This window comes from Rhipicephalus sanguineus, chromosome 1 (genome assembly GCF_013339695.2).
Source record: "Rhipicephalus sanguineus isolate Rsan-2018 chromosome 1, BIME_Rsan_1.4, whole genome shotgun sequence".
Taxonomy (NCBI): domain Eukaryota; kingdom Metazoa; phylum Arthropoda; class Arachnida; order Ixodida; family Ixodidae; genus Rhipicephalus; species Rhipicephalus sanguineus.
The window spans coordinates 18,637,158-18,662,131 of NC_051176.1; the positions used below are offsets into that span (position 1 = coordinate 18,637,158).

General features: G+C 46.5%; 1 protein-coding gene across 2 annotated transcripts in view; it reads right to left on the reverse strand.

Moving 5' to 3' along the window:
- The window catches only part of LOC119389764 (nose resistant to fluoxetine protein 6), a 157,207-nt gene that overhangs the window by 80,951 nt on the left and 51,282 nt on the right, over nucleotides 1–24,974 (reverse strand). Inside the window, exons 4-9 of one of the 2 annotated variants that reach the window (XM_037657150.2) lie at nucleotides 20,514–20,604; nucleotides 19,826–19,926; nucleotides 7,404–7,586; nucleotides 3,775–3,868; nucleotides 2,154–2,246; nucleotides 824–989 (exon numbers count right to left, since the gene is read on the reverse strand). In XM_037657150.2, coding sequence (XP_037513078.1) covers nucleotides 824–989; nucleotides 2,154–2,246; nucleotides 3,775–3,868; nucleotides 7,404–7,586; nucleotides 19,826–19,926; nucleotides 20,514–20,604 — 728 coding nt within the window. The remainder of the gene's footprint in view (nucleotides 1–823; nucleotides 990–2,153; nucleotides 2,247–3,774; nucleotides 3,869–7,403; nucleotides 7,587–19,825; nucleotides 19,927–20,513; nucleotides 20,605–24,974) is intronic. The other variant, XM_049413727.1, reaches the window with a different exon arrangement.

Genomic DNA, 24,974 nt, shown 5'->3' on the forward strand with positions numbered 1-24,974 from the left:
AAAGCCTCGCTCATTGAATCCATCCAAATCGAAAAATAGCTCTCCAACGCTCGCCTGGCTGTCGAACCGCGTTCCCCGCTCGCCCTGTGAGAATTAACGGCCACGCTAGAGGGAATACAGGACGCGCGTAGCGTTTCTCTTCGCGTTTCACGACGCTTTCAAGGAGTGTATATCGGGTATCAGTGTTTATTATGTGCTTGGTGATGCCATCTTTGCGCGGGACAGTCACTTCAACGTGACAATATGCGGTGCCCACGTATATAAAGAACTTCAGCTACCGAAAGGGTTAAACCATGATAATGGACGTTAGTAGTCGGTACGGAGGTGTGCCACTAGGCGTGAACGTGAGGGCGTCCGCATCAAGCGGTGCTATATCTGGCAAACAGGAGGCATTGTACAAGCTCTTATATACCAATGCCCTTTAAACAATCAACTACTTCAGTGACGACATGTTTCACTTTCGTGTTATACCAATTCCTATGACGGAGGGAGCAGCCATCATTTTTACTGTCGCTCCATAACGGTATAGCATATAAGGGCAGTTGAAACACAGCCCTTCTTTCACCGCCTATTGAGTGAATATAACAAAAAATACGCCCGGCTTCTAAGATGATGTGTCCAATGTAAATGGAACACTTGCGTGCAGGGCATGTCTGGATTTTGCTCTCTGGCAAAAGCTTAGACTTGCATAAGGCCAGCTCTGACTCTGTTTGACAGACTGCTGTCCTGCACTTGCACTTAAGGTGCAAGCAATGTGACAGGCGCTTATTGGAGCGTTCCTTTGAGCAGAGAAACGTACTGTGCATTCCAATGGGTGACATACCGATTCTGCGTAGGAGTAGAAATTGTGTATGTTGAGCAGCACGGACCACCAGGAGCGGTGGCAGTTTCCGATGGCCCGTGCCACCTTCTCGTTCCAGATTGGACCCGAAGCCAGTTCAGGAAGCAGAAACAACACTGTCATGCACACCGCAGCCACTGGAACCAACCTGCGAACGCGCACCGGTATGCTTAGCTACGCTGCTTCATTTAAGTGACGCAAGGCAAACAAAAAATGGCGCTTCGTCACTTGCTTCCTTCGAGCGCATTTGCAAACGATGTCGAGGGGCAGTATACTATGGCTTCAGCAATTTATTTAAATACATTTTGCCAAGTGTTGAAACCAAATGTGACAGAATCGAATGCTCGCGCGCGCGTAACAAATTAAAAGCAGTGTTTTTTTTTCAGAAAACGAAAATATGGCGCGCTCTGCGTCATCTTAAATTATCTAAGTTTGCTTGCTTGAAATATTAATATAACGCACTTCTTTTAGCTCGTTTGCTTGTGCGAAACGTGACAGACTCATAAGGTGATGGGAAATCTGATCTTCGTAAACATAGTAATAAAGAAGGTCATGACAATTAATATCGTTTGATGTGACTTCTAGCGTATACAGCTCAATCATCAAATGATTGGCATACATTCAAAGGCGGGAGGCTGAAATCGTAGTTGCAGACTCGCCTGGTTAAACATACATTAGCCGATTTGTGTCGGCGCTTGGGCGTGAATTCTGCGCTTCCACCAGTTTGCTTGTCCCTGGCTACTTCCTTTTCTCTCCGAAGGTTAAGTGAGGGTGGCCGTCACGACCCCTAAAGCCTCGCGATCATCGCGATTACACGCGATCATCCGCACGCAGAATGCCTTCAGTTATGTATGTCTGTCATACGAAATGAACGGTGCTGACTCGAATAAGAAATATGAGAAACGAAGTGACGTGATGCCACGCAGGGAAGCTGATTGGAGACATCAGTGCAGCTACTTGAAAGGTTAAATGACTTATTTGAACATATCATGGGTTGTGTGGCTGGTACTTATACCACCTCGTTTACGTTTGGTATATTAATCTTGTATGTTTAAGCGAAAGCTAGATATTTATGTCCAAGATGTCTTTGATGCGCAATGGCCAATCGTGAACCACGTATGCGAAGAAGTTTCTTAGTTTTTTCTTAGGGTCCTTCTTCTGAAGTGCTCTGGAAGTGTCGTCAAGATGCGGCTGATTACCAGATTAGCGTGAGATCGATGACTTGAAAGATCCATATACTTCTGACTAAGCATTTTTTTTTCAGATGCCATGCCGTCCTTTTTATAGGCATGTTTAGACGTACGATACTGACCTCCAGTAACGAGCCATAAGTTTGCCAAGGAAGTCGACCACGGGCTTCGTCTTGACAGGCACCTTGCACTGGTTGAAAGTAAGCAGGAATCCACTGGAAAGCAATAAGCCGACCATCACAAACGACTCACTTTTTATATACGGTTGCTCTTTTGTGCTCCTCATTGCATCATCTTCATCAGCCTCCACAGCAGGGCAAAGGCCTCTCGCCAATCAAGCCGGCCCTGTGCCAACCACGTTATCGCCACAAACTCCTCGGTTGTGCGATACGCGAGCACAGGGTTCCTCACCCCCCCCCCCTTCCTTAATAGGCAAATGTATGGGGCACCGCCCGAGCGCACGCCTGTGGTAGTAAGTAATCGTTGTACCTAAGACACTCCGTTTAACCAATGTGTCCGATTTACTTCTCGTTTTCAATGCATCCTTCGGCAGACATCTAAAGTCGCGCCGTATGAGCATAAACTTCAAGTCTACCACAATAACTATTTTTACGTGTTTTGTGCATAGTTTGATGCATTGCTCGGCACGAATAAGCGCTGCGGGGGCGAGACAGAGAAAGGTGCAAGACCTAATAACGTGCACAGGGTCACTTCTGGGCAAATATTTGTCGAGGCATCTGGTTGTTCGATAATTTCTCACTGTGTTTCATCTGGATAAAGCAGACGATTACGGTACCGCACTTGCAGCCTAACACCTTGTATAAGAGTGAAATTTATCTCATTGCGTACGATGAGATAGCGCTAGCTATTCGTATTTCGCTTCACGTTTCTCTTGTTAATGGGAACCAGCCGTCCTAGATGAGAACAAAAGCCCTCCACTGTGGCTCAGCGAGGGAGAGGGTGAACATGTGCGACTGAGAACGAGCTAGCAAGTGTGGTGAACAAAGCACGAAAGCGTCTCGCTAAGTCTACGGGTTGTTTTGCGGGGTTTAACGTTCCAGAGTTCACCGTGGCCGGGATCGAAACCGCGGCTTTTCGGTGAGCACCGCAATCGCTGAGCCACCGTGGTGGCTGATGTGTAATTAATCGAACAGTCATCTACGCGCCGCAGTTTGCTAAATTTTTAAATTTTATTTATCACACCTCCAGGACTAATACGGCATCATAAGGGGAAGTGGTTGTAAGCAAAACGGGTTAATGCAATGAATTGGAGTTAATAAAGCAAAAGAGTATGTATACAAGAACAACTGGCACCTAGATATACAACGTTAGCTATAGCGTTCGTGAATTGAACAATGTGACGAAAAAAACGTTCCTCTATTTATACAGTGTTAGCTACGACGTTCTTCAATAACTGGACATCAACAATGCTGATCGTCGAGACAGGAACGCAGTTTATTCTATGCAAGTGCGCGGTACAAATTAATGCAAGAAAGCGTTGGATATGTATGATGGAATGATGAAGACGATTTAGCCTGGCTGATACATGCGTTCGTTGCGCTACAGCGGTTGATGAAATATCACAGAAGAAACAAAACTGTTCGCGAACAGTGAAACTACGAACACCGACGCCCGTACTGATATGAATCAAATGAGTGGAAAACAAGTATGGTTCCTTCTCGATGCCATGACATGAGCACAGGGACCGGCTGAGACGTGGATGAAGGTGAGGGATGTACTGACCTGAGAAAAAAGAATGAGTCGACGCAGAGGAAAGAATTGATGACGGGCTGGAACAGCACGTTTGAAGCCATGCTCAGAATGTTGTTTCCAGAGCCTGCGCACATGTGAAAAAGCACAGGGGGGTCATCAACTTTTCCTACTCCCTCTCACGCGTCTTTTTTTTCTTTTTGTGATTGCTTTAATTCTTACTGCCAGAGTGAAGAAATGTGACACAACAGCAGTAGCGGCCTCCATCTGCATGTCGTACTCTCTCTTCGTTAATCTAACCGCCGTATTGAGAAACGTTACTTAACATTGAAGAAATGACAAGACTTCAACGGCCGACGTCATCCCAATTCCTCGTATTAACGAGCCAAAGGAAATGCAGTGGGCATTCTGGGCATCTTCATGCCTGGAGTGTCCTTAGACTTGGCCAAGTACTTGCGCCAGAACTCACTGCAGTTTTTCTCACGTTACGCCTGTCTGCGCACTCATTCAATGATCCATGTACCTCATGTGAATGAGGTACATGGTACATCTATAGACGCAGGAACCCCTGCGTCTATAGGAAAGAAATTTGAATGGCATCGTACCTTTTTCTACTAAAACATGAGCCAAAACGTAGTGAGACACAAAAGTCCCGCGAGCAATGATGATTCGACACATGTTTTATTGCGGTAGCAATTATATGGACAGTCTCGGCTGATTTTTGCCATCGCCGACCGCCGTCATTCACCGTATATATATATATATATATATATATATATATATATATATATATATATATATATATATATATATATATATATATAGCCACAAAGCCACAAAGAACTTCAGAAAAACCTTCCGACGCGCGGAATGGAACGGGCGACCTCTCGCTTTCCAGCGGGCGGCGTTAGGCGGTTACGCCAACAACAGTACCGTCTTTCAGCCTGCTAACGGCGAGCTATTTATATACACCATTTCCTTCAGCATGCTTTCTTATTCGCCACATAGATGGCGCGATGTGCGCGCGTTGCGCGCTTTAAAGATTATCGCTCCGCTCCTGCGAACGTCATTGGTCTTCGCCCTACAGGGCGTGGCCGCCTTCGTGCGCTTATCTCGAGGAAAGAAGGGGGCGGCCGGGGGAGCGGGGTGGGGTGGAGCGGGCAGTTGTATGTCTTGTGCTTTCCCCGCGATGTCCGCGCTGAAGCCACAGAGCGTACGAAAGTCACTTCGCAGCGGCCGCGTTTGCGAAAGGAGCGCGCTGTTCATACAGAAGTAACAACTGTGACAGTTCGCGCTCGTCCTGTGTGTACCTGTTCGTTCGTTTCGTGCGTCCTGCTTTATGTTTGAGCAGTGCGCTTCAAGTGTCGAGCTGTGACGCATGATAGTTCGCGCTCGTCCTGTGTGCGTTCTTTTCGTGCGTCCTTTGGGCTCGAGCGACGCGCTGGCAATTTCGAGCTGCTTTCCGTTCTTCGCGTTACATTCCAATTTATTGCTATCGCATTCATTGCTTCGCCGTTGCGGCGAAACTGTGACTTTTTTTTTATTTGGCGAGTGAAATACTTCTACGTTTTTATGCGAGGGTTGAAGCGTCGGAGTGAAGAGAAAGTTTTTTAGACAAACGATATATGCAAAAAATAATAACCGTGCGAGTAGCCCCGCCTTCTCGCCTGGCTTCGCTTCTCGCTGGTCACCTCACTGCAAGAAATGCAACATCATTGGCCGCTTATCCTACAATGCCTACTGCAAGCACAGTGGCCACTATCTTTTGCGAATTGGACAAGTACGCACTACGCGTCTGTAAGGCAACCCGCGCCTTGTTGACGCTGCTGCGGCTGATTAATTGCGCACTTTGTAAGAGGTGGGCCCACCATCTCGTTACGCGATCCACATGTGTGGACGCTTCTGCCACGCGACGCATTAAGGACACTCCTCGCACCACGTGACATAGCAATTTTTCCCGAAGCAGTGTCATGCACTGGCGTGGCTCTGTGGTAGAACACCCGCTTTCCAAGCACAAAGCCTGGGTTCGATTCCTGCTCGAACCGGAGGTTTTTATTCAATTACGTGCATTTACCTGGATTTTTCACTCACGGACAACGCGGATATTTCGCTCACAACCAGTGCCTCCGACGTTTCTGGGAAACGAGCTCTTTAACGCCGTCGCGGTTATAATTTACGAATTGATATGACGTTTTCCCCGTGCGGCCGGCCAACATGACAAACTTGCTTGCAAACAAGTCAACTACACGCCTGGAATGCATGGCAGCGGCTTACCTGTAATTTGCTGACGTCACCCTGATGGACGTATTACAACACCGGATGCTCCTTAAAACTAAGGCTGAGAGAAAGCGTTCAGCTGTTTCGTCTGAAAAAATGATTTTAAAATTTATTTCTGAATTTTACGTGACAAGAACGCGTTATGGGAAACACGGGATTGACTTTGGCGACCGCGAGGTTTATAAAGAGCCGCTAAATATCAGCACACGAGCGTTTTATGCATTTCGCCCGCATCGTATGTGCCTGTCGTGTCCGGCAATCAAACCCGCAGCCACGGGCTTGGTGGCGCAACACCATATTGCCACGCCCGCTTCTTGTTTTATTTTGATGTATTCGGGTGTGACCAGCAAGGACGGTTATCAACGCTCGACGCTGACCGCGCCGCTGTGTTCGAGAAGCTTCGCGATTGTCGTTGATCTCTTTGTTAAGATTGCGCGCAGGACGCGAATAGTCTAGATTATTTCAGAGCTTGCGCGACCACCAGTGATAAGATTGGAAAGTACGATGCGTCATTTATAAAAGACGGCGCGCCCCAGCCATGAGCAGTTTTTATCGACGGCCGACGCTCTGTTCGCCGCTATCAGTGTACTGTGTGTATTGCTGTAGCTTGACTTTCCTTTTTCCGGGTCGCCCAAATAAGGAGTTTCATCTTGGACACGCCGCCTGCTGCCTTCGTCGACGTCACGACCCCGTGACAATATATGTAACTAAGCCACCACGGAGAGTGAGCCATCTGAAACATTATTATTTATTGGGCCTTCTAATTGCCCACAGATCTGTTGTTCAAAAGTTTACTATTAAAATAATAATGAACAGATAGCGCTCTTGAATAAGAGTAAGCCCACCATGTTTTTGAAGAAGACGACGACGATGGTGATGCAGCTGCGCATGCGCCTGTAACCACATCTGTACATAGAGCATTTCACTAGGTAGGATTAGGCGCAAACGTGATTTGAGATTGCGGTCATCTGCATGCTCCTTAATTCCTACCACATCCCAAGGTTTTCAACTCGACTATGAGTCCGGGAGCGGTGATTATTAGGCTGCTTAGCAGTGCCGCAAATACCGTACCGTTTACACTACTGTACTACCGCTCCGTTTAGCGTGCCACGATCCGTTTTAATGGAGCGAGTTGCTCGATACGTACGTAACGTGATGAGCTGTAGAGAGCGGCAGGTCTAGCAGACAACCACGACGACATAGCGCTCCTGAACTTGCCGCACGGTAAAGCCGCACTGCTGCTAAAAACCTTATTATAGCATACAGCTTTAGTGACCGGAGAGAATAAAAGGAGATGCTCGTCGCCTCGCTTCGAACCCGATCGAGATCTTTAGCAAGCAGCTACGGCTCATTGCAGTGCGCTCAAAATAAGGGCAAGGTCGTACGGTAGGTTGTCTGCTCGGCGAAGGCATAGGTGTGTCCGACAACGATCCAGAAGACGTTGAACGTGCGGATGCCGTGAACAGCCTGCAGGTTCCGGTTGTGACGGTCATCAGGTGTCTTCACTGTGAGCAGCTTCTGGGTGGCTCTCAGGATGGACATGTCCACCAGCGACTGCACCATCGGCTCTGGGCCAATATGAATGAGAATACTTTACCGCTGCAGGGTTCACATGCAAGGAAGATGCACAGTACTCACGGAGTGAAACGCGAAAACTTGGGGCTAAGTAATGCGCATAATTTTGTTGCCACCGTCGTCAGTTTAGGTCATGTCGGAGTAATTTCGATTCGAAGCCTCATTATCTTTATAGGTCATCTTCTCACTTACATGACATGGTTAAAAAAAAGAAATTGGGGCCGCTACGCGCTAGTCCTTCCCAAACTTTGATACATATGGCTATCCTATGTCAGTATCATGCTTCTTTAGTTTCGCACATCGATCAGTATGGATTGCCCGATCAAGTCCCAATTGCCCAAGTGATTCTCCTCTTGTTGCGCCGAGGTCATAATTGGCATCGGTTAGTTATCGATCAGTAGTAATTGGTTATCGATTGGCTATCGATCGGTATTACACGTTACATGGTAGCATAGCCATGCGTGTCGCGGCATTTTCTGTGATTAATTGGGTATTGATTGGATATCGAAGAGTATCAATTGGCTATCGGTTGGCTATCGCTCGGTATTACACGTGCATCCAATCTCAAGCGAGCATAGCCATGCGTGTCGCGGCATTTTCTGTGATTAATTGGGTATTGATTGGATATCGAACAGTATCAATTGGCTATCGGTTGGCTATCGCTCGGTATTACACGTGCATCCAATCTCAAGCGAGCATAGCCATGCGTGTCGCGGCATTTTCTGTGATTAATTGGGTATTGATTGGATATCGAACAGTATCAATTGGCTATCGGTTGGCTATCGCTCGGTATTACACGTGCATCCAATCTCAAGCGAGCATAGCCATGCGTGTCGCGGCATTTTCTGTGATTAATTGGGTATTGATTGGATATCGAACAGCATCAATTGGCTATCGGTTGGCTATCGCTCGGTATTACACGTGCATCCAATCTCAAGCGAGCATAGCCATGCGCGTCGCGGCATTTTCTGTGATTACTTGGGTATTGATTGGATATCGAACAGTATCAATTGGCTATCGGTTGGCTATCGCTCGGTATTACACGTGCATCCAATCTCAAGCGAGCATAGCCATGCGTGTCGCGGCATTTTCTGTGATTAATTGGGTATTGATTGGATATCGAACAGTATCAATTGGCTATCGGTTGGCTATCGCTCGGTATTACACGTGCATCCAATCTCAAGCGAGCATAGCCATGCGTGTCGCGGCATTTTCTGTGATTAATTGGGTATTGATTGGATATCGAACAGTATCAATTGGCTATCGGTTGGCTATCGCTCGGTATTACACGTGCATTCAATCTCAAGCGAGCATAGCCATGCGTGTCGCGGCATTTTCTGTGATTAATTGGGTATTGATTGGATATCGAACAGTATCAATTGGCTATCGGTTGGCTATCGCTCGGTATTACACGTGCATCCAATCTCAAGCGAGCATAGCCATGCGTGTCGCGGCATTTTCTGTGATTAATTGGGTATTGATTGGATATCGAACAGTATCAATTGGCTATCGGTTGGCTATCGCTCGGTATTACACGTGCATCCAATCTCAAGCGAGCATAGCCATGCGTGTCGCGGCATTTTCTGTGATTAATTGGGTATTGATTGGATATCGAACAGTATCAATTGGCTATCGGTTGGCTATCGCTCGGTATTACACGTGCATCCAATCTCAAGCGAGCATAGCCATGCGTGTCGCGGCATTTTCGTGATTAATTGGGTATTGATGGGATATCGAACAGTATCAATTGGCTATCGGTTGGCTATCGCTCGGTATTACACGTGCATCCAATCTCAAGCGAGCATAGCCATGCGTGTCGCGGCATTTTCTGTGATTAATTGGGTATTGATTGGATATCGAACAGTATCAATTGGCTATCGGTTGGCTATCGCTCGGTATTACACGTGCATCCAATCTCAAGCGAGCATAGCCATGCGTGTCGCGGCATTTTCTGTGATTAATTGGGTATTGATTGGATATCGAACAGTATCAATTGGCTATCGGTTGGCTATCGCTCGGTATTACACGTGCATCCAATCTCAAGCGAGCATAGCCATGCGTGTCGCGGCATTTTCTGTGATTAATTGGGTATTGATTGGATATCGAACAGTATCAATTGCTATCGGTTGGCTATCGCTCGGTATTACACGTGCATCCAATCTCAAGCGAGCATAGCCATGCGTGTCGCGGCATTTTCTGTGATTAATTGGGTATTGATTGGATATCGAACAGTATCAATTGGCTATCGGTTGGCTATCGCTCGGTGTTACACGTGCATCCAAGCTCAAGCGAGCATAGCCATGCGTGTCGCGGCATTTTCTGTGATTAATTGGGTATTGATTGGATATCGAACAGTATCAATTGGCTATCGGTTGGCTATCGCTCGGTGTTACACGTGCATCCAAGCTCAAGCGAGCATAGCCATGCGTGTCGCGGCATTTTCTGTGATTAATTGGGTATTGATTGGATATCGAACAGTATCAATTGACTATCGGTTGGCTATCGCTCGGTAGTTACACGTGCATCCAAGCTCAAGCGAGCATAGCCATGCGTGTCGCGGCATTTTCTGTGATTATTGGGTATTGATTGGATATCGAACAGTATCAATTGACTATCGGTTGGCTATCGCTCGGTATTACACGTGCATTCCAATCTCAAGCGAGCATAGCCATGCGTGTCGCGGCATTTTCTGTGATTAATTGGGTATTGATTGGATATCGAACAGTATCAATTGGCTATCGGTTGGCTATCGCTCGGTATTACACGTGCATCCAATCTCAAGCGAGCATAGCCATGCGTGTCGCGGCATTTTCTGTGATTAATTGGGTATTGATTGGATATCGAACAGTATCAATTGGCTATCGGTTGGCTATCGCTCGGTATTACACGTGCATCCAAGCTCAAGCGAGCATAGCCATGCGTGTCGCGGCATTTTCTGTGATTAATTGGGTATTGATTGGATATCGAACAGTATCAATTGGCTATCGGTTGGCTATCGCTCGGTATTACACGTGCATCCAATCTCAAGCGAGCATAGCCATGCGTGTCGCGGCATTTTCTGTGATTAATTGGGTATTGATTCGATATCGAACAGTATCAATTGGCTATCGGTTGGCTATCGCTCGGTATTACACGTGCATCCAATCTCAAGCGAGCATAGCCATGCGTGTCGCGGCATTTTCTGTGATTAATTGGGTATTGATTGGATATCGAACAGTATCAATTGACTATCGGTTGGCTATCGCTCGGTATTACACGTGCATCCAATCTCAAGCGAGCATAGCCATGCGTGTCGCGGCATTTTCTGTGATTAATTGGGTATTGATTGGATATCGAACAGTATCAATTGGCTATCGGTTGGCTATCGCTCGGTGTTACACGTGCATCCAAGCTCAAGCGAGCATAGCCATGCGTGTCGCGGCATTTTCTGTGATTAATTGGGTATTGATTGGATATCGAACAGTATCAATTGGCTATCAGTTGGCTATCGCTCGGTGTTACACGTGCATCCAAGCTCAAGCGAGCATAGCCATGCGTGTCGCGGCATTTTCTGTGATTATTTGGGTATTGATTGGATATCGAACAGTATCAATTGACTATCGGTTGGCTATCGCTCGGTATTACACGTGCATTCAATCTCAAGCGAGCATAGCCATGCGTGTCGCGGCATTTTCTGTGATTAATTGGGTATTGATTGGATATCGAACAGTATCAATTGGCTATCGGTTAGCTATCGCTCGGTATTACACGTGCATCCAATCTCAAGCGAGCATAGCCATGCGTGTCGCGGCATTTTCTGTGATTAATTGGGTATTGATTGGATATCGAACAGTATCAATTGGCTATCGGTTGGCTATCGCTCGGTATTACACGTGCATCCAAGCTCAAGCGAGCATAGCCATGCGTGTCGCGGCATTTTCTGTGATTAATTGGGTATTGATTGGATATCGAACAGTATCAATTGACTATCGGTTGGCTATCGCTCGGTATTACACGTGCATCCAATCTCCAGCGAGCATAGCCATGCGTGTCGCGGCATTTTCTGTGATTAATTGGGTATTGATTGGATATCGAACAGTATCAATTGGCTATCGGTTGGCTATCGCTCGGTATTACACGTGCATCCAATCTCAAGCGAGCATAGCCATGCGTGTCGCGGCATTTTCTGTGATTAATTGGGTATTGATTGGATATCGAACAGTATCAATTGGCTATCGGTTGGCTATCGCTCGGTGTTACACGTGCATCCAAGCTCAAGCGAGCATAGCCATGCGTGCCGCGGCATTTTCTGTGATTAATTGGGTATTGATTGGATATCGAACAGTATCAATTGGCTATCGGTTGGCTATCGCTCGGTGTTACACGTGCATCCAAGCTCAAGCGAGCATAGCCATGCGTGTCGCGGCATTTTCTGTGATTAATTGGGTATTGATTGGATATCGAACAGTATCAATTGGCTATCGGTTGGCTATCGCTCGGTATTACACGTGCATCCAATCTCCAGCGAGCATAGCCATGCGTGTCGCGGCATTTTCTGTGATTATTTGGGTATTGATTGGATATCGAACAGTATCAATTGGCTATCGGTTGGCTATCGCTCGGTATTACACGTGCATCCAAGCTCAAGCGAGCATAGCCATGCGTGTCGCGGCATTTTCTGTGATTAATTGGGTATTGATTGGATATCGAACATTATCAATTGGCTATCGGTTGGCTATCGCTCGGTATTACACGTGCATCCAATCTCCAGCGAGCATAGCCATGCGTGTCGCGGCATTTTCTGTGATTAATTGGGTATTGATTGGATATCGAACAGTATCAATTGGCTATCGGTTGGCTATCGCTCGGTATTACACGTGCATCCAATCTCAAGCGAGCATAGCCATGCGTGTCGCGGCATTTTCTGTGATTAATTGGGTATTGATTGGATATCGAACAGTAACAATTGGCTATCGGTTGGCTATCGCTCGGTGTTACACGTGCATCCAAGCTCAAGCGAGCATAGCCATGCGTGTCGCGGCATTTTCTGTGATTAATTGGGTATTGATTGGATATCGAACAGTATCAATTGGCTATCGGTTGGCTATCGCTCGGTATTACACGTGCATCCGATCTCCAGCGAGCATAGCCATGCGTGTCGCGGCATTTTCTGTGATTAATTGGGTATTGATTGGATATCGAACAGTATCAATTGGCTATCGGTTGGCTATCGCTCGGTATTACACGTGCATCCAATCTCAAGCGAGCATAGCCATGCGTGTCGCGGCATTTTCTGTGATTAATTGGGTATTTATTGGATATCGAACAGTATCAATTGGCTATCGGTTGGCTATCGCTCGGTGTTACACGTGCATCCAAGCTCAAGCGAGCATAGCCATGCGTGTCGCGGCATTTTCTGTGATTAATTGGGTATTGATTGGATATCGAACAGTATCAATTGGCTATCGGTTGGCTATCGCTCGGTATTACACGTGCATCCAATCTCCAGCGAGCATAGCCATGCGTGTCGCGGCATTTTCTGTGATTAATTGGGTATTGATTGGATATCGAACAGTATCAATTGGCTATCGGTTGGCTATCGCTCGGTATTACACGTGCATCCAATCTCAAGCGAGCATAGCCATGCGTGTCGCGGCATTTTCTGTGATTAATTGGGTATTGATTGGATATCGAACAGTATCAATTGGCTATCGGTTGGCTATCGCTCGGTATTACACGTGCATCCAATCTCCAGCGAGCATAGCCATGCGTGTCGCGGCATTTTCTGTGATTAATTGGGTATTGATTGGATATCGAACAGTATCAATTGGCTATCGGTTGGCTATCGCTCGGTATTACACGTGCATCCAATCTCAAGCGAGCATAGCCATGCGTGTCGCGGCATTTTCTGTGATTAATTGGGTATTGATTGGATATCGAACAGTATCAATTGGCTATCGGTTGGCTATCGCTCGGTATTACACGTGCATCCAAGCTCAAGCGAGCATAGCCATGCGTGTCGCGGCATTTTATGTGATTAATTGGGTATTGATTGGATATCGAACAGTATCAATTGACTATCGGTTGGCTATCGCTCGGTATTACACGTGCATCCAATCTCCAGCGAGCATAGCCATGCGTGTCGCGGCATTTTCTGTGATTAATTGGGTATTGATTGGATATCGAACAGTATCAATTGGCTATCGGTTGGCTATCGCTCGGTATTACACGTGCATCCAATCTCAAGCGAGCATAGCCATGCGTGTCGCGGCATTTTCTGTGATTAATTGGGTATTGATTGGATATCGAACAGTATCAATTGGCTATCGGTTGGCTATCGCTCGGTGTTACACGTGCATCCAAGCTCAAGCGAGCATAGCCATGCGTGCCGCGGCATTTTCTGTGATTAATTGGGTATTGATTGGATATCGAACAGTATCAATTGGCTATCGGTTGGCTATCGCTCGGTGTTACACGTGCATCCAAGCTCAAGCGAGCATAGCCATGCGTGTCGCGGCATTTTCTGTGATTAATTGGGTATTGATTGGATATCGAACAGTATCAATTGGCTATCGGTTGGCTATCGCTCGGTATTACACGTGCATCCAATCTCCAGCGAGCATAGCCATGCGTGTCGCGGCATTTTCTGTGATTATTTGGGTATTGATTGGATATCGAACAGTATCAATTGGCTATCGGTTGGCTATCGCTCGGTATTACACGTGCATCCAAGCTCAAGCGAGCATAGCCATGCGTGTCGCGGCATTTTCTGTGATTAATTGGGTATTGATTGGATATCGAACATTATCAATTGGCTATCGGTTGGCTATCGCTCGGTATTACACGTGCATCCAATCTCCAGCGAGCATAGCCATGCGTGTCGCGGCATTTTCTGTGATTAATTGGGTATTGATTGGATATCGAACAGTATCAATTGGCTATCGGTTGGCTATCGCTCGGTATTACACGTGCATCCAAGCTCATGCGAGCATAGCCATGCGTGTCGCGGCATTTTCTGTGATTAATTGGGTATTGATTGGATATCGAACATTATCAATTGGCTATCGGTTGGCTATCGCTCGGTATTACACGTGCATCCAATCTCCAGCGAGCATAGCCATGCGTGTCGCGGCATTTTCTGTGATTAATTGGGTATTGATTGGATATCGAACAGTATCAATTGGCTATCGGTTGGCTATCGCTCGGTATTACACGTGCATCCAATCTCAAGCGAGCATAGCCATGCGTGTCGCGGCATTTTCTGTGATTAATTGGGTATTGATTGGATATCGAACAGTAACAATTGGCTATCGGTTGGCTATCGCTCGGTGTTACACGTGCATCCAAGCTCAAGCGAGCATAGCCATGCGTGTCGCGGCATTTTCTGTGATTAATTGGGTATTGATTGGATATCGAACAGTATCAATTGGCTATCGGTTGGCTATCGCTCGGTATTACACGTGCATCCGATCTCCAGCGAGCATAGCCATGCGTGTCGCGGCATTTTCTGTGATTAATTGGGTATTGATTGGATATCGAACAGTATCAATTGGCTATCGGTTGGCTATCGCTCGGTATTACACGTGCATCCAATCTCAAGCGAGCATAGCCATGCGTGTCGCGGCATTTTCTGTGATTAATTGGGTATTTATTGGATATCGAACAGTATCAATTGGCTATCGGTTGGCTATCGCTCGGTGTTACACGTGCATCCAAGCTCAAGCGAGCATAGCCATGCGTGTCGCGGCATTTTCTGTGATTAATTGGGTATTGATTGGATATCGAACAGTATCAATTGGCTATCGGTTGGCTATCGCTCGGTATTACACGTGCATCCAATCTCCAGCGAGCATAGCCATGCGTGTCGCGGCATTTTCTGTGATTAATTGGGTATTGATTGGATATCGAACAGTATCAATTGGCTATCGGTTGGCTATCGCTCGGTATTACACGTGCATCCAATCTCAAGCGAGCATAGCCATGCGTGTCGCGGCATTTTCTGTGATTAATTGGGTATTGATTGGATATCGAACAGTATCAATTGGCTATCGGTTGGCTATCGCTCGGTATTACACGTGCATCCAAGCTCAAGCGAGCATAGCCATGCGTGTCGCGGCATTTTCTGTGATTAATTGGGTATTGATTGGATATCGAACAGTATCAATTGACTATCGGTTGGCTATCGCTCGGTATTACACGTGCATCCAATCTCCAGCGAGCATAGCCATGCGTGTCGCGGCATTTTCTGTGATTAATTGGGTATTGATTGGATATCGAACAGTATCAATTGGCTATCGGTTGGCTATCGCTCGGTATTACACGTGCATCCAATCTCAAGCGAGCATAGCCATGCGTGTCGCGGCATTTTCTGTGATTAATTGGGTATTGATTGGATATCGAACAGTATCAATTGGCTATCGGTTGGCTATCGCTCGGTGTTACACGTGCATCCAAGCTCAAGCGAGCATAGCCATGCGTGCCGCGGCATTTTCTGTGATTAATTGGGTATTGATTGGATATCGAACAGTATCAATTGGCTATCGGTTGGCTATCGCTCGGTGTTACACGTGCATCCAAGCTCAAGCGAGCATAGCCATGCGTGTCGCGGCATTTTCTGTGATTAATTGGGTATTGATTGGATATCGAACAGTATCAATTGGCTATCGGTTGGCTATCGCTCGGTATTACACGTGCATCCAATCTCCAGCGAGCATAGCCATGCGTGTCGCGGCATTTTCTGTGATTATTTGGGTATTGATTGGATATCGAACAGTATCAATTGGCTATCGGTTGGCTATCGCTCGGTATTACACGTGCATCCAAGCTCAAGCGAGCATAGCCATGCGTGTCGCGGCATTTTCTGTGATTAATTGGGTATTGATTGGATATCGAACATTATCAATTGGCTATCGGTTGGCTATCGCTCGGTATTACACGTGCATCCAATCTCCAGCGAGCATAGCCATGCGTGTCGCGGCATTTTCTGTGATTAATTGGGTATTGATTGGATATCGAACAGTATCAATTGGCTATCGGTTGGCTATCGCTCGGTATTACACGTGCATCCAATCTCAAGCGAGCATAGCCATGCGTGTCGCGGCATTTTCTGTGATTAATTGGGTATTGATTGGATATCGAACAGTAACAATTGGCTATCGGTTGGCTATCGCTCGGTGTTACACGTGCATCCAAGCTCAAGCGAGCATAACCATGCGTGTCGCGGCATTTTCTGTGATTAATTGGGTATTGATTGGATATCGAACAGTATCAATTGGCTATCGGTTGGCTATCGCTCGGTATTACACGTGCATCCAATCTCCAGCGAGCATAGCCATGCGTGTCGCGGCATTTTCTGTGATTAATTGGGTATTGATTGGATATCGAACAGTATCAATTGGCTATCGGTTGGCTATCGCTCGGTATTACACGTGCATCCAATCTCAAGCGAGCATATCCATGCGTGTCGCGGCATTTTCTGTGATTAATTGGGTATTGATTGGATATCGAACAGTATCAATTGGCTATCGGTTGGCTATCGCTCGGTATTACACGTGCATCCAATCTCAAGCGAGCATAGCCATGCGTGTCGCGGCATTTTCTGTGATTAATTGGGTATTGATTGGATATCGAACAGTATCAATTGTCTATCGGTTGGCTATCGCTCGGTATTACACGTGCATCCAAGCTCAAGCGATCATAGCCATGCGTTTCCCGTGCTTTTCGCGCGGCGACAGCAGCATAGTTATGGGTTGCCATGGCGACGCGAAGTAACGTCGTCACTCGGCGAGGTTATTCCAGTCCACGGATTACGCCCGGCTTTACAATGCCGCTGTTCAAATTTTGCTCACCGTGCGTTATACTGAAACTTTTAAATGCGAAGCATTTCTTAGCGAACTTCTGCGACTTTGAGAGTATCTACCTATCTATCTATCTATCTATCTATCTATCTATCTATCTATCTATCTATCTATCTATCTATCTATCCATCTATCTATCTATCTATCTATCTATCTATCTATCTATCTATCTATCTATCTATCTATCTATCTATCTATCTATCTAGCTAGCTAGCTAGCTAGCTAGCTAGCTAGCCGCCTACGACTTTGTGTTCTCCTGGTCGCTTGGTTCATCGAATCTGCACCAAAATTGGTATGGCGTAACATGACTGTATGACGAACATAAATGACAAGTCATAACATGAAAATCATGACATGCATGTCATGCACAGCATGACTTACGTTCCACGCTCATGGTGCGCTGGCGGCCGTTTCGCTAGCTTTATATACACCAAAATTGGTATCTTGCGACGTGAACGTGTAACGAACATAAATAACACGAGATAACATGAAAATCATGAGACGCATGTCATGTACAGCATGACTTACGTGGCACGCTCATGGGGCGCTGGCGGCAGTTTCGCTAGATTTATATACACCAAAATTGGTATCTTGTGACGTGACTGTGTAATGAACATAAATAACACGAGTTAACATGAAAATCATGACACGCATGTCATGTACAGCATGACTTACGTGCCACGCTCATGGAGCGCTGGCGGCAGTTTCGCTAGCTTGATCTACCCCGAAATTGGTATTGCGCGACGTGACTGTGTAACGAACATAAAAACCACGAGTTAACATGAAAATCATGACACGCATGTCATGTACAGCATGACTTACGTGCCACGCTCATGGGGCGCTGGCGGCGGTTTCGCTAGATTTATATACACCAAAATTGGTATCTTGTGACGTGACTGTGTAACGAACATAAATAACGCGAGTTAACATGAAAATCATGACAGGCATGTCATGTACAGCATGACTTACGTGCCACGCTCATGGAGCGCTGGCGGCCATTTCGCTAGCTTGCTCTACCCCGAAATTGGTATTGCGCGACGTGACTGTGTGGCGAACATAAAAATACGAGTTAACATGAAAATCATGACACGCATGTCACGTACAGCATGACTTACGTGCCACGCTCCTGGGGCGCTGGCGGCCGTTTCGCTAGCTTGATCTATCCCGAAATTAGTATTGCGCGACGTGACTATGTGACGAACATAATAACACGAGTTAACATGAAAAAAATGACACGCATGTCATGTACAGCATGACTTACGTGCCACGATCATGGCGCGCTGGCGGCCGTTTCGCTAGCTTGATCTACCCGGGAATTGGTTTTACGCGACGTGACTGTGTGACGAACATAAAAACACGAGTTAACATGAAAATCATAACACGTATGTCATGTACAGCATGACTTGCGTGCCACGCTCATGGGGCGCTGGCGGCCGTTTCTTTAGCTTGATCGACCCCGAAGTTGGTATTGCGCGACGTTACTGTGTGACGAACATAAATAATAGGAGTTAACATGAAAACCATGACACGCATTTTCCTCAATGACATACAAGACGATGTATGCAGCTCTTTGCTGGCTGCTTCGCATTACATCGATTCCCACAATGCGTGGGATCTGCCGGCTTTTTTATGTCCATTTCAGTCCGTGAGTACTGCACGCAAACACCGCGCGTGTAGGCGGGGACAGTAGGGGTTGGGATATTATAAAGCACCTTGTTCCGTAGAAATAAAGGTGCAGCTATCCTGGCAACCATAAAAGAAAAGCATGAAACATTGCTACTGTTGAATTATAGCTAGCATGTGTGCGACGCTAAGCGCTTACAGGTGTCTCGCTGATTTACTGGTCATTTTGCTGCCTCGCAGTTTGTGCCAGAGTGAGTGATTCGAGAACAAAGAGCAAAGGCAGCAGATGGAAACATTTCGTTGGAAGTGAGTAATAAATTTCTCGTCTAAAAAGTATCACTCTTATATTCATTACGGGAAAATGGGATGCTCCTCAAAGGCGCTTGTCCAAACAAGCTCACCGAACGTGTGACAGTTTTTCTAGTACAGTGCCCTTGATACCACAAATATTTAATATGTGTTCGTGTACGTCCAATGTCTTTTCCATTATTACCTTATATTATACTGCATATTGTGATAGTCTTTAAGTATGTTGCTTTTTTTTTTCGCGATGACTGTCTCAAATTTCGTTCCCTGACTTTCGAATTTATACGGTGCGCTAATAACCTGTGTCGTGCCCTACGAGCTGCTACGAATGTTAAGTGTTTTAATGTCAGTGTTTTTGGCGTTTTCCTCTTTATGTCGCACGTATAGGAGCAAAGGAGTAGCCGGCACTTGTGTGGACATCTTTTTACGCACATTTAATTTTAAAAAATAAGCAGGTAAGGACTTACTTTTCATGTAGGCGTGGCACCTCCAGTTCTCGAAAAGCCGATAACCTATGTCGGCCATGGTGGCCAGCAGGATAATCACGAGGAAAAAGCCAATGATTGCTCTGTTCAGAGGGAAAGGCAGGAGAGGAAAAATGCACATTCCTATTTCTGCTCTACCAAATGGAAGGTGCGGTAAGGATCCGCGAAGGCAGTGGTTTTATTCTCCGAAGAAAGACATACATAATAGGGCAGGACATGCAGTGTGTCGCCCCGTGTTTGACACTCATTTCAAACGCATCGCTGATATTGAACAAAATAAGTTACATTGGAATCTATCGGAATCCTGAAAACGGCGTTAACTAAGAAGAGAGGACGAATCACTACACACTTGAGCATCTCGCATTGATGCAGCCTGTGAAAGGAGAATTGCATCGCTTATAGGGCTGACAGTCAGATAGCCTCACGGCTTTCACTCGCCGCCTAGCAACAACAAAAGGCGCTGGACTCGCTACTGTATGAGCAGAAAATGCGTAGTTGATATTTGTAGCCGATCCGAGGCAAACCGCAGTGTCACAGGGAGAACGAACAAACGTTAATGGTCCAGTGGGCCTCATGAGGTCAGTTATTTTACGTCAACCCGAGCTTTCTCCAGTGTAAAGGAATGAACACTCGCAAAAATATCGAAAGACAGCAGAACGCATCCGCTTACATTGCGGCTACCTGGTCTTTGTTCATCTTGTGGTCGTCTTCCCGAACTTGGCAGTTGAGCACCGTGGCGTTGAGGTGAAGATATGTCTTAACTGCGTGAAATGGGCATGCTTATCAATCGAGAAATCTGAATCATGAGAACGACAGATTCATGGCAAGAGAAGGCAAGGCGTGCAAGCACCGATTACGCATGCATGTTGTCTATTCAGTACGGGAAAACCTCGTAATTAACGCTAACTTATTCTTACAGTGTGCCGTTGTATAACTTTGCGAGTACACTCTATAAAGCCAGCAGATAATAAAGGCGAGGGGGTGATAGTTGTAGTTTCTTTAGCGAGGTGTAGCACTTATGAGGTAAATGTAAAATGAATGAAAGTGGGCATAAAAAAAGAGCGGGCCTACAACCTTCATAATACGTGTCTGCCAAGTGTTGGCAAAGCATCGCACGCTCGATACGAAAGTTGTGGGTTCGGTTCCCACCGTTAACGCGCTGTTTTTTCGCCTGCATTAGTTCATCAAAAGGTGTCAGCACTAGCCGACACGGAGGAGGAAGACACAACGGGACGAGCGCTAACTTTCAACTGAATGTTTACTCTCAACTAGGGGCGTGCGAATATTCCAGTTTTCAATTATTTTTCGAATAATGTTTGCTATTCGATGCGACTGGCACCGCGATTTCGCTATTCGAAATATTCATCTTCAGGAAAATAAGTATAATGGTTTCACTCGCTTAAAATCAAATCACAGGGCTTCTAAATAATGCGCGTAAACACAATTATCCTTGCGAACTATCGAAAGGTTAACAGCGGGCGCAACACCCTAACGCGACGAAGGTTTAGAATAGGGTACTCAAAGCTTTGCGTTAGCGTTTGTCGCCGCTGAGCATGCGTCGTACGCTATCCTCTTGCGGGCCCCCGTTAAGTGACGAAAACAGTGGCGTACGCAAAGAACGGTACCTTTGCGTATGCTATTCTAAAACTGTCTACCATTTTAGACAAGGTAGCTCTAGAACATCCACAGCGGCAGAATTTTATTCTCTGATTTACGCTTCATATGTCGACAGCCAGGTCCTCTTCGTTAGCTAGTTCTCAGTGAAGCCTCATTTTTCTGTTTAAAATGAATCAGCTTAGGAAACAAAGGTACGCTGGCGTACCTTTGTTATTATAACACAAAGGTAGTCTGCTCACATACGAAATACACAAGACATACGCCATAGAGAGAGATTTGAACCACAGCATAATGTTCCGGTTGCTTCCAAGTCAGGGCGAAACCATAGGAAACGGCTCAGCTGGTAGCAAGGTCGTCGCGTGACACATGCACAGCTGATAGCACATGTAGCGCATTAGGAGAATAATTTATCACTACTACCTGCACCGACGAGTGATGCGCGATGTATACGCCTAGTGTGCGCCGACGGAAGCGCCATAGGCGGCGAACTCAATCATTGCTCTCGGGAAAGGAAGCAGACGGCCGCCGTGGTTTCCTACGTCGTTGTACGTGTGTTTCCGCGTTGTTCACGTTTCCGTAGTGAAATAAGCAACGATCCTCGTATGTGTGGTGGCCGAAACTTCAAGGGATGTCGAATAACAATTGCTGTGGAGTGGAGTGCTCAAACACCTACAAAAACGCGCCCGGAACACGGTTTTACTCACTTACCGCAAGGCCTCCTGAGCAAGAGCGACGGAAGCAATGGATCGCCGCTGTTCGTTGGCAAAGACGAGCCGCTTCGTCATTGTGCGGGTTAACACGTCGCTTCTTGTTCTAATGCTTTCGTTCTGTCATATCGGTGCTCGCTGGATGCACTCGATCATGTTGACACTGGTAAACGACCAAAGTTATCCGCCTGAGCATGGGTTGGTTCGGTTCGACCGCCGTGCAGGGCACTTCGCTCAAACGTTTTATATTTCAGAAGTGTTGTAGTTCGGGCGAGTTGGTCATTCATGAACTGAGCTTGTACTAGCGCGGTACATGTACCGCGCTATTACAAGCTAAGTTCTATATTTATTATTTACAGAAACAGAAATGCAGCAATGGTTGACTTCAGAAAGAACAAGAAGGGATTGAGACGTCATCTTTGTAAAGAAAACAAAGCGGATATTCACCACGAGCTACACCTCACAGCTGGATCTTGTTACACTGGTCTGCGCGACGCACCTTTGATATTCACCGGCATGACGATTCACTCCACGCGGACGTTCGTTCTCCTCCGCAGTCGGTCATCACATCTCTTCTCGGCGACCCTCTTCAAAACTTGTCACTGTCTTGATACTTAACTCACAGCACTAGATCATCAAACAACACGTCTTCTGCGGTCGAGCGAACGATGCTATCACTAGAACGACATAACTTCATCGCCGACTAACTCCTCACTGACTGACACTGGCCCCGCGCGCTTCCTGCGCTTGCATTGCCTGTATCGGCTCGCGCCTTGGTTCGGGAAGGTGCGTATGATTCGTCTGTGCGTAGCACAGCGAAAGCTAGGAAAAGGGCGAGATCCTCTCACCGATTCGTCTGCGGAATCAGACGGCGCCGCTGGCTCGGCTTTGCTTTCTCAAATATCCCGATCTTTCGCGTTCGTTGGCTTTGTCGGTGGCGTCTTCTGCGGAGAGGGTAAGAGGCGCGCTGGTCGCTCCCGGCGCCTTTTTATACTTGTTTTTTCGATGCGCGCGCTCTGTCGCGCACGAACCGTCGGCGCCAGGCTTTCATGCCGTAGAGAAGAGCTGTAAGGTGGGCTAGTTGGTGTTGATTCATCTTCAAAGGTGCGCTTAGTGAACACAAACGACACAAACGAAAAAGTACAGGACATACGGCAACGAGCGCAAACTACCAACTCAGACAGGATACCGGAAGAAAAAAAAAACAGTGTTCATAAAGGAAGGCATCAAAGGCGCTACCCCTGATGTATTTAAGAAGCCGAATGAGCAATCTCTGACGAGAGTGGCCAGAACAATCAAAGAAAAAGACTTGAAGCTCCTGCTATCAGACAAGACTAACGCGTTTGTCCTCATCAGTTCGGACGAGTATTCAAACTTGTCCTTGCAATCTATCCTGAAGGTGTTTAAAAGAAATAAGACTGACAGTAAAAAGCTGGCTTGCATGAAAAAAGAAGCAGTGAAAACATGCGAAAGACTGGGCCTTACAAATCTGGGGAAAAGAATTAAAGAAAGCAAGGAAATGACCCTGAAGCCGTTTTTCTCAGTGAAAACGCACAAACCGGGCAACCCGTTCAGGACGATAGTTGAAGACAACGCTGCTTAGCGGGCTTCCTCCAAGTTTGCCTTTCTTCTCTCCCAGTCAACGACCCCTCAAAGTGATTGAATACATACGAGACAGCCCACCGGTGAACTGTTTTTCAATAGACGTCAAAGACCTTTTCCACAATATTCCGAGAAAAGAGACTGTCAGGGCAGTAGGGGACGCCATTGACCTGTTCGGGATTTCCAAGTTCCAGGACTTGTGCAAGTGCAGTGTCGCGGGTTTCCTCGAGCTTTTGGACTATTACCTGCACTCAACTGTGATAGCACATGAAGGGCTTTTATATGCCCAAAAAGAAGGTGTGCCAATCGGTTCTTGCGTTGCACCGGTTTTATCAGATTTGTTTTTGGCAGTGGGTAACCGTGAGATGTCGGATAGTCTGCGCGAAATTGGCATTATCGCATGTTTCCGCTACGTCGACGACTATTTAATTTGCACCAAAAGAACCAAGAAAGACACATTTACTCCGCAGAGTGTTGTCAAGTCATTTGAAAGGGCACATAAAGGGTTGGAATTCACATTTGAACTCCCAGTAGAAGGTAGATTGCAGTTCCTTGACTTGGAAATCGAAATGGGGAATCAACACACCTGTTGGTCGTACAAAGTGCGGGGTGAGAAAGGGCTTCTTCCTTTCGATTCGGGGCATTCAAAAATAATTAAAAGAGGAATCGCAACCACGAGCCTGAAGCAAGCCCTTGCGAAATCATGCAACCACAGGGTAGAAGAAAGCGTGGCAACTCAAATTAAGCGACTTCAGAGCAGTGGCTATCCTACAGGAATGATTACACAAATTTGTGAAAAGCAGATAGGAGAACTAAAACGCGACCCTAGCATAGCTAAAGTACCTACAGATAAAAGCAAGAGGCCTGTCGTTTTGCCATACGTACACAGCCTTTCACGTAGAATGAGGAAAATCGCTGCGCGACACGATATTAACGTAATCTTTTCAGCTCCGCAAAAGCTGAAAGGCTTGCGCAAAAAGGTCAATACAGGTCAAATGACCCATAAGTCAAATTGCGATGTCAAGCACAGAGACAGGTTCGTAGAGTGCACGAAAGGGGTGGTGTATAAGATACCGTTATCGCGTGGTAGGTCGTACGTCGCAGAGACGGGACGATGTCTTAATCTAAGGCTAAAAGAGCATCGGTACGCTTGCCAGCAGCTAGCAGCCGCTAGTAACTTAGCGGCACATTGCAAGAAATGTTCA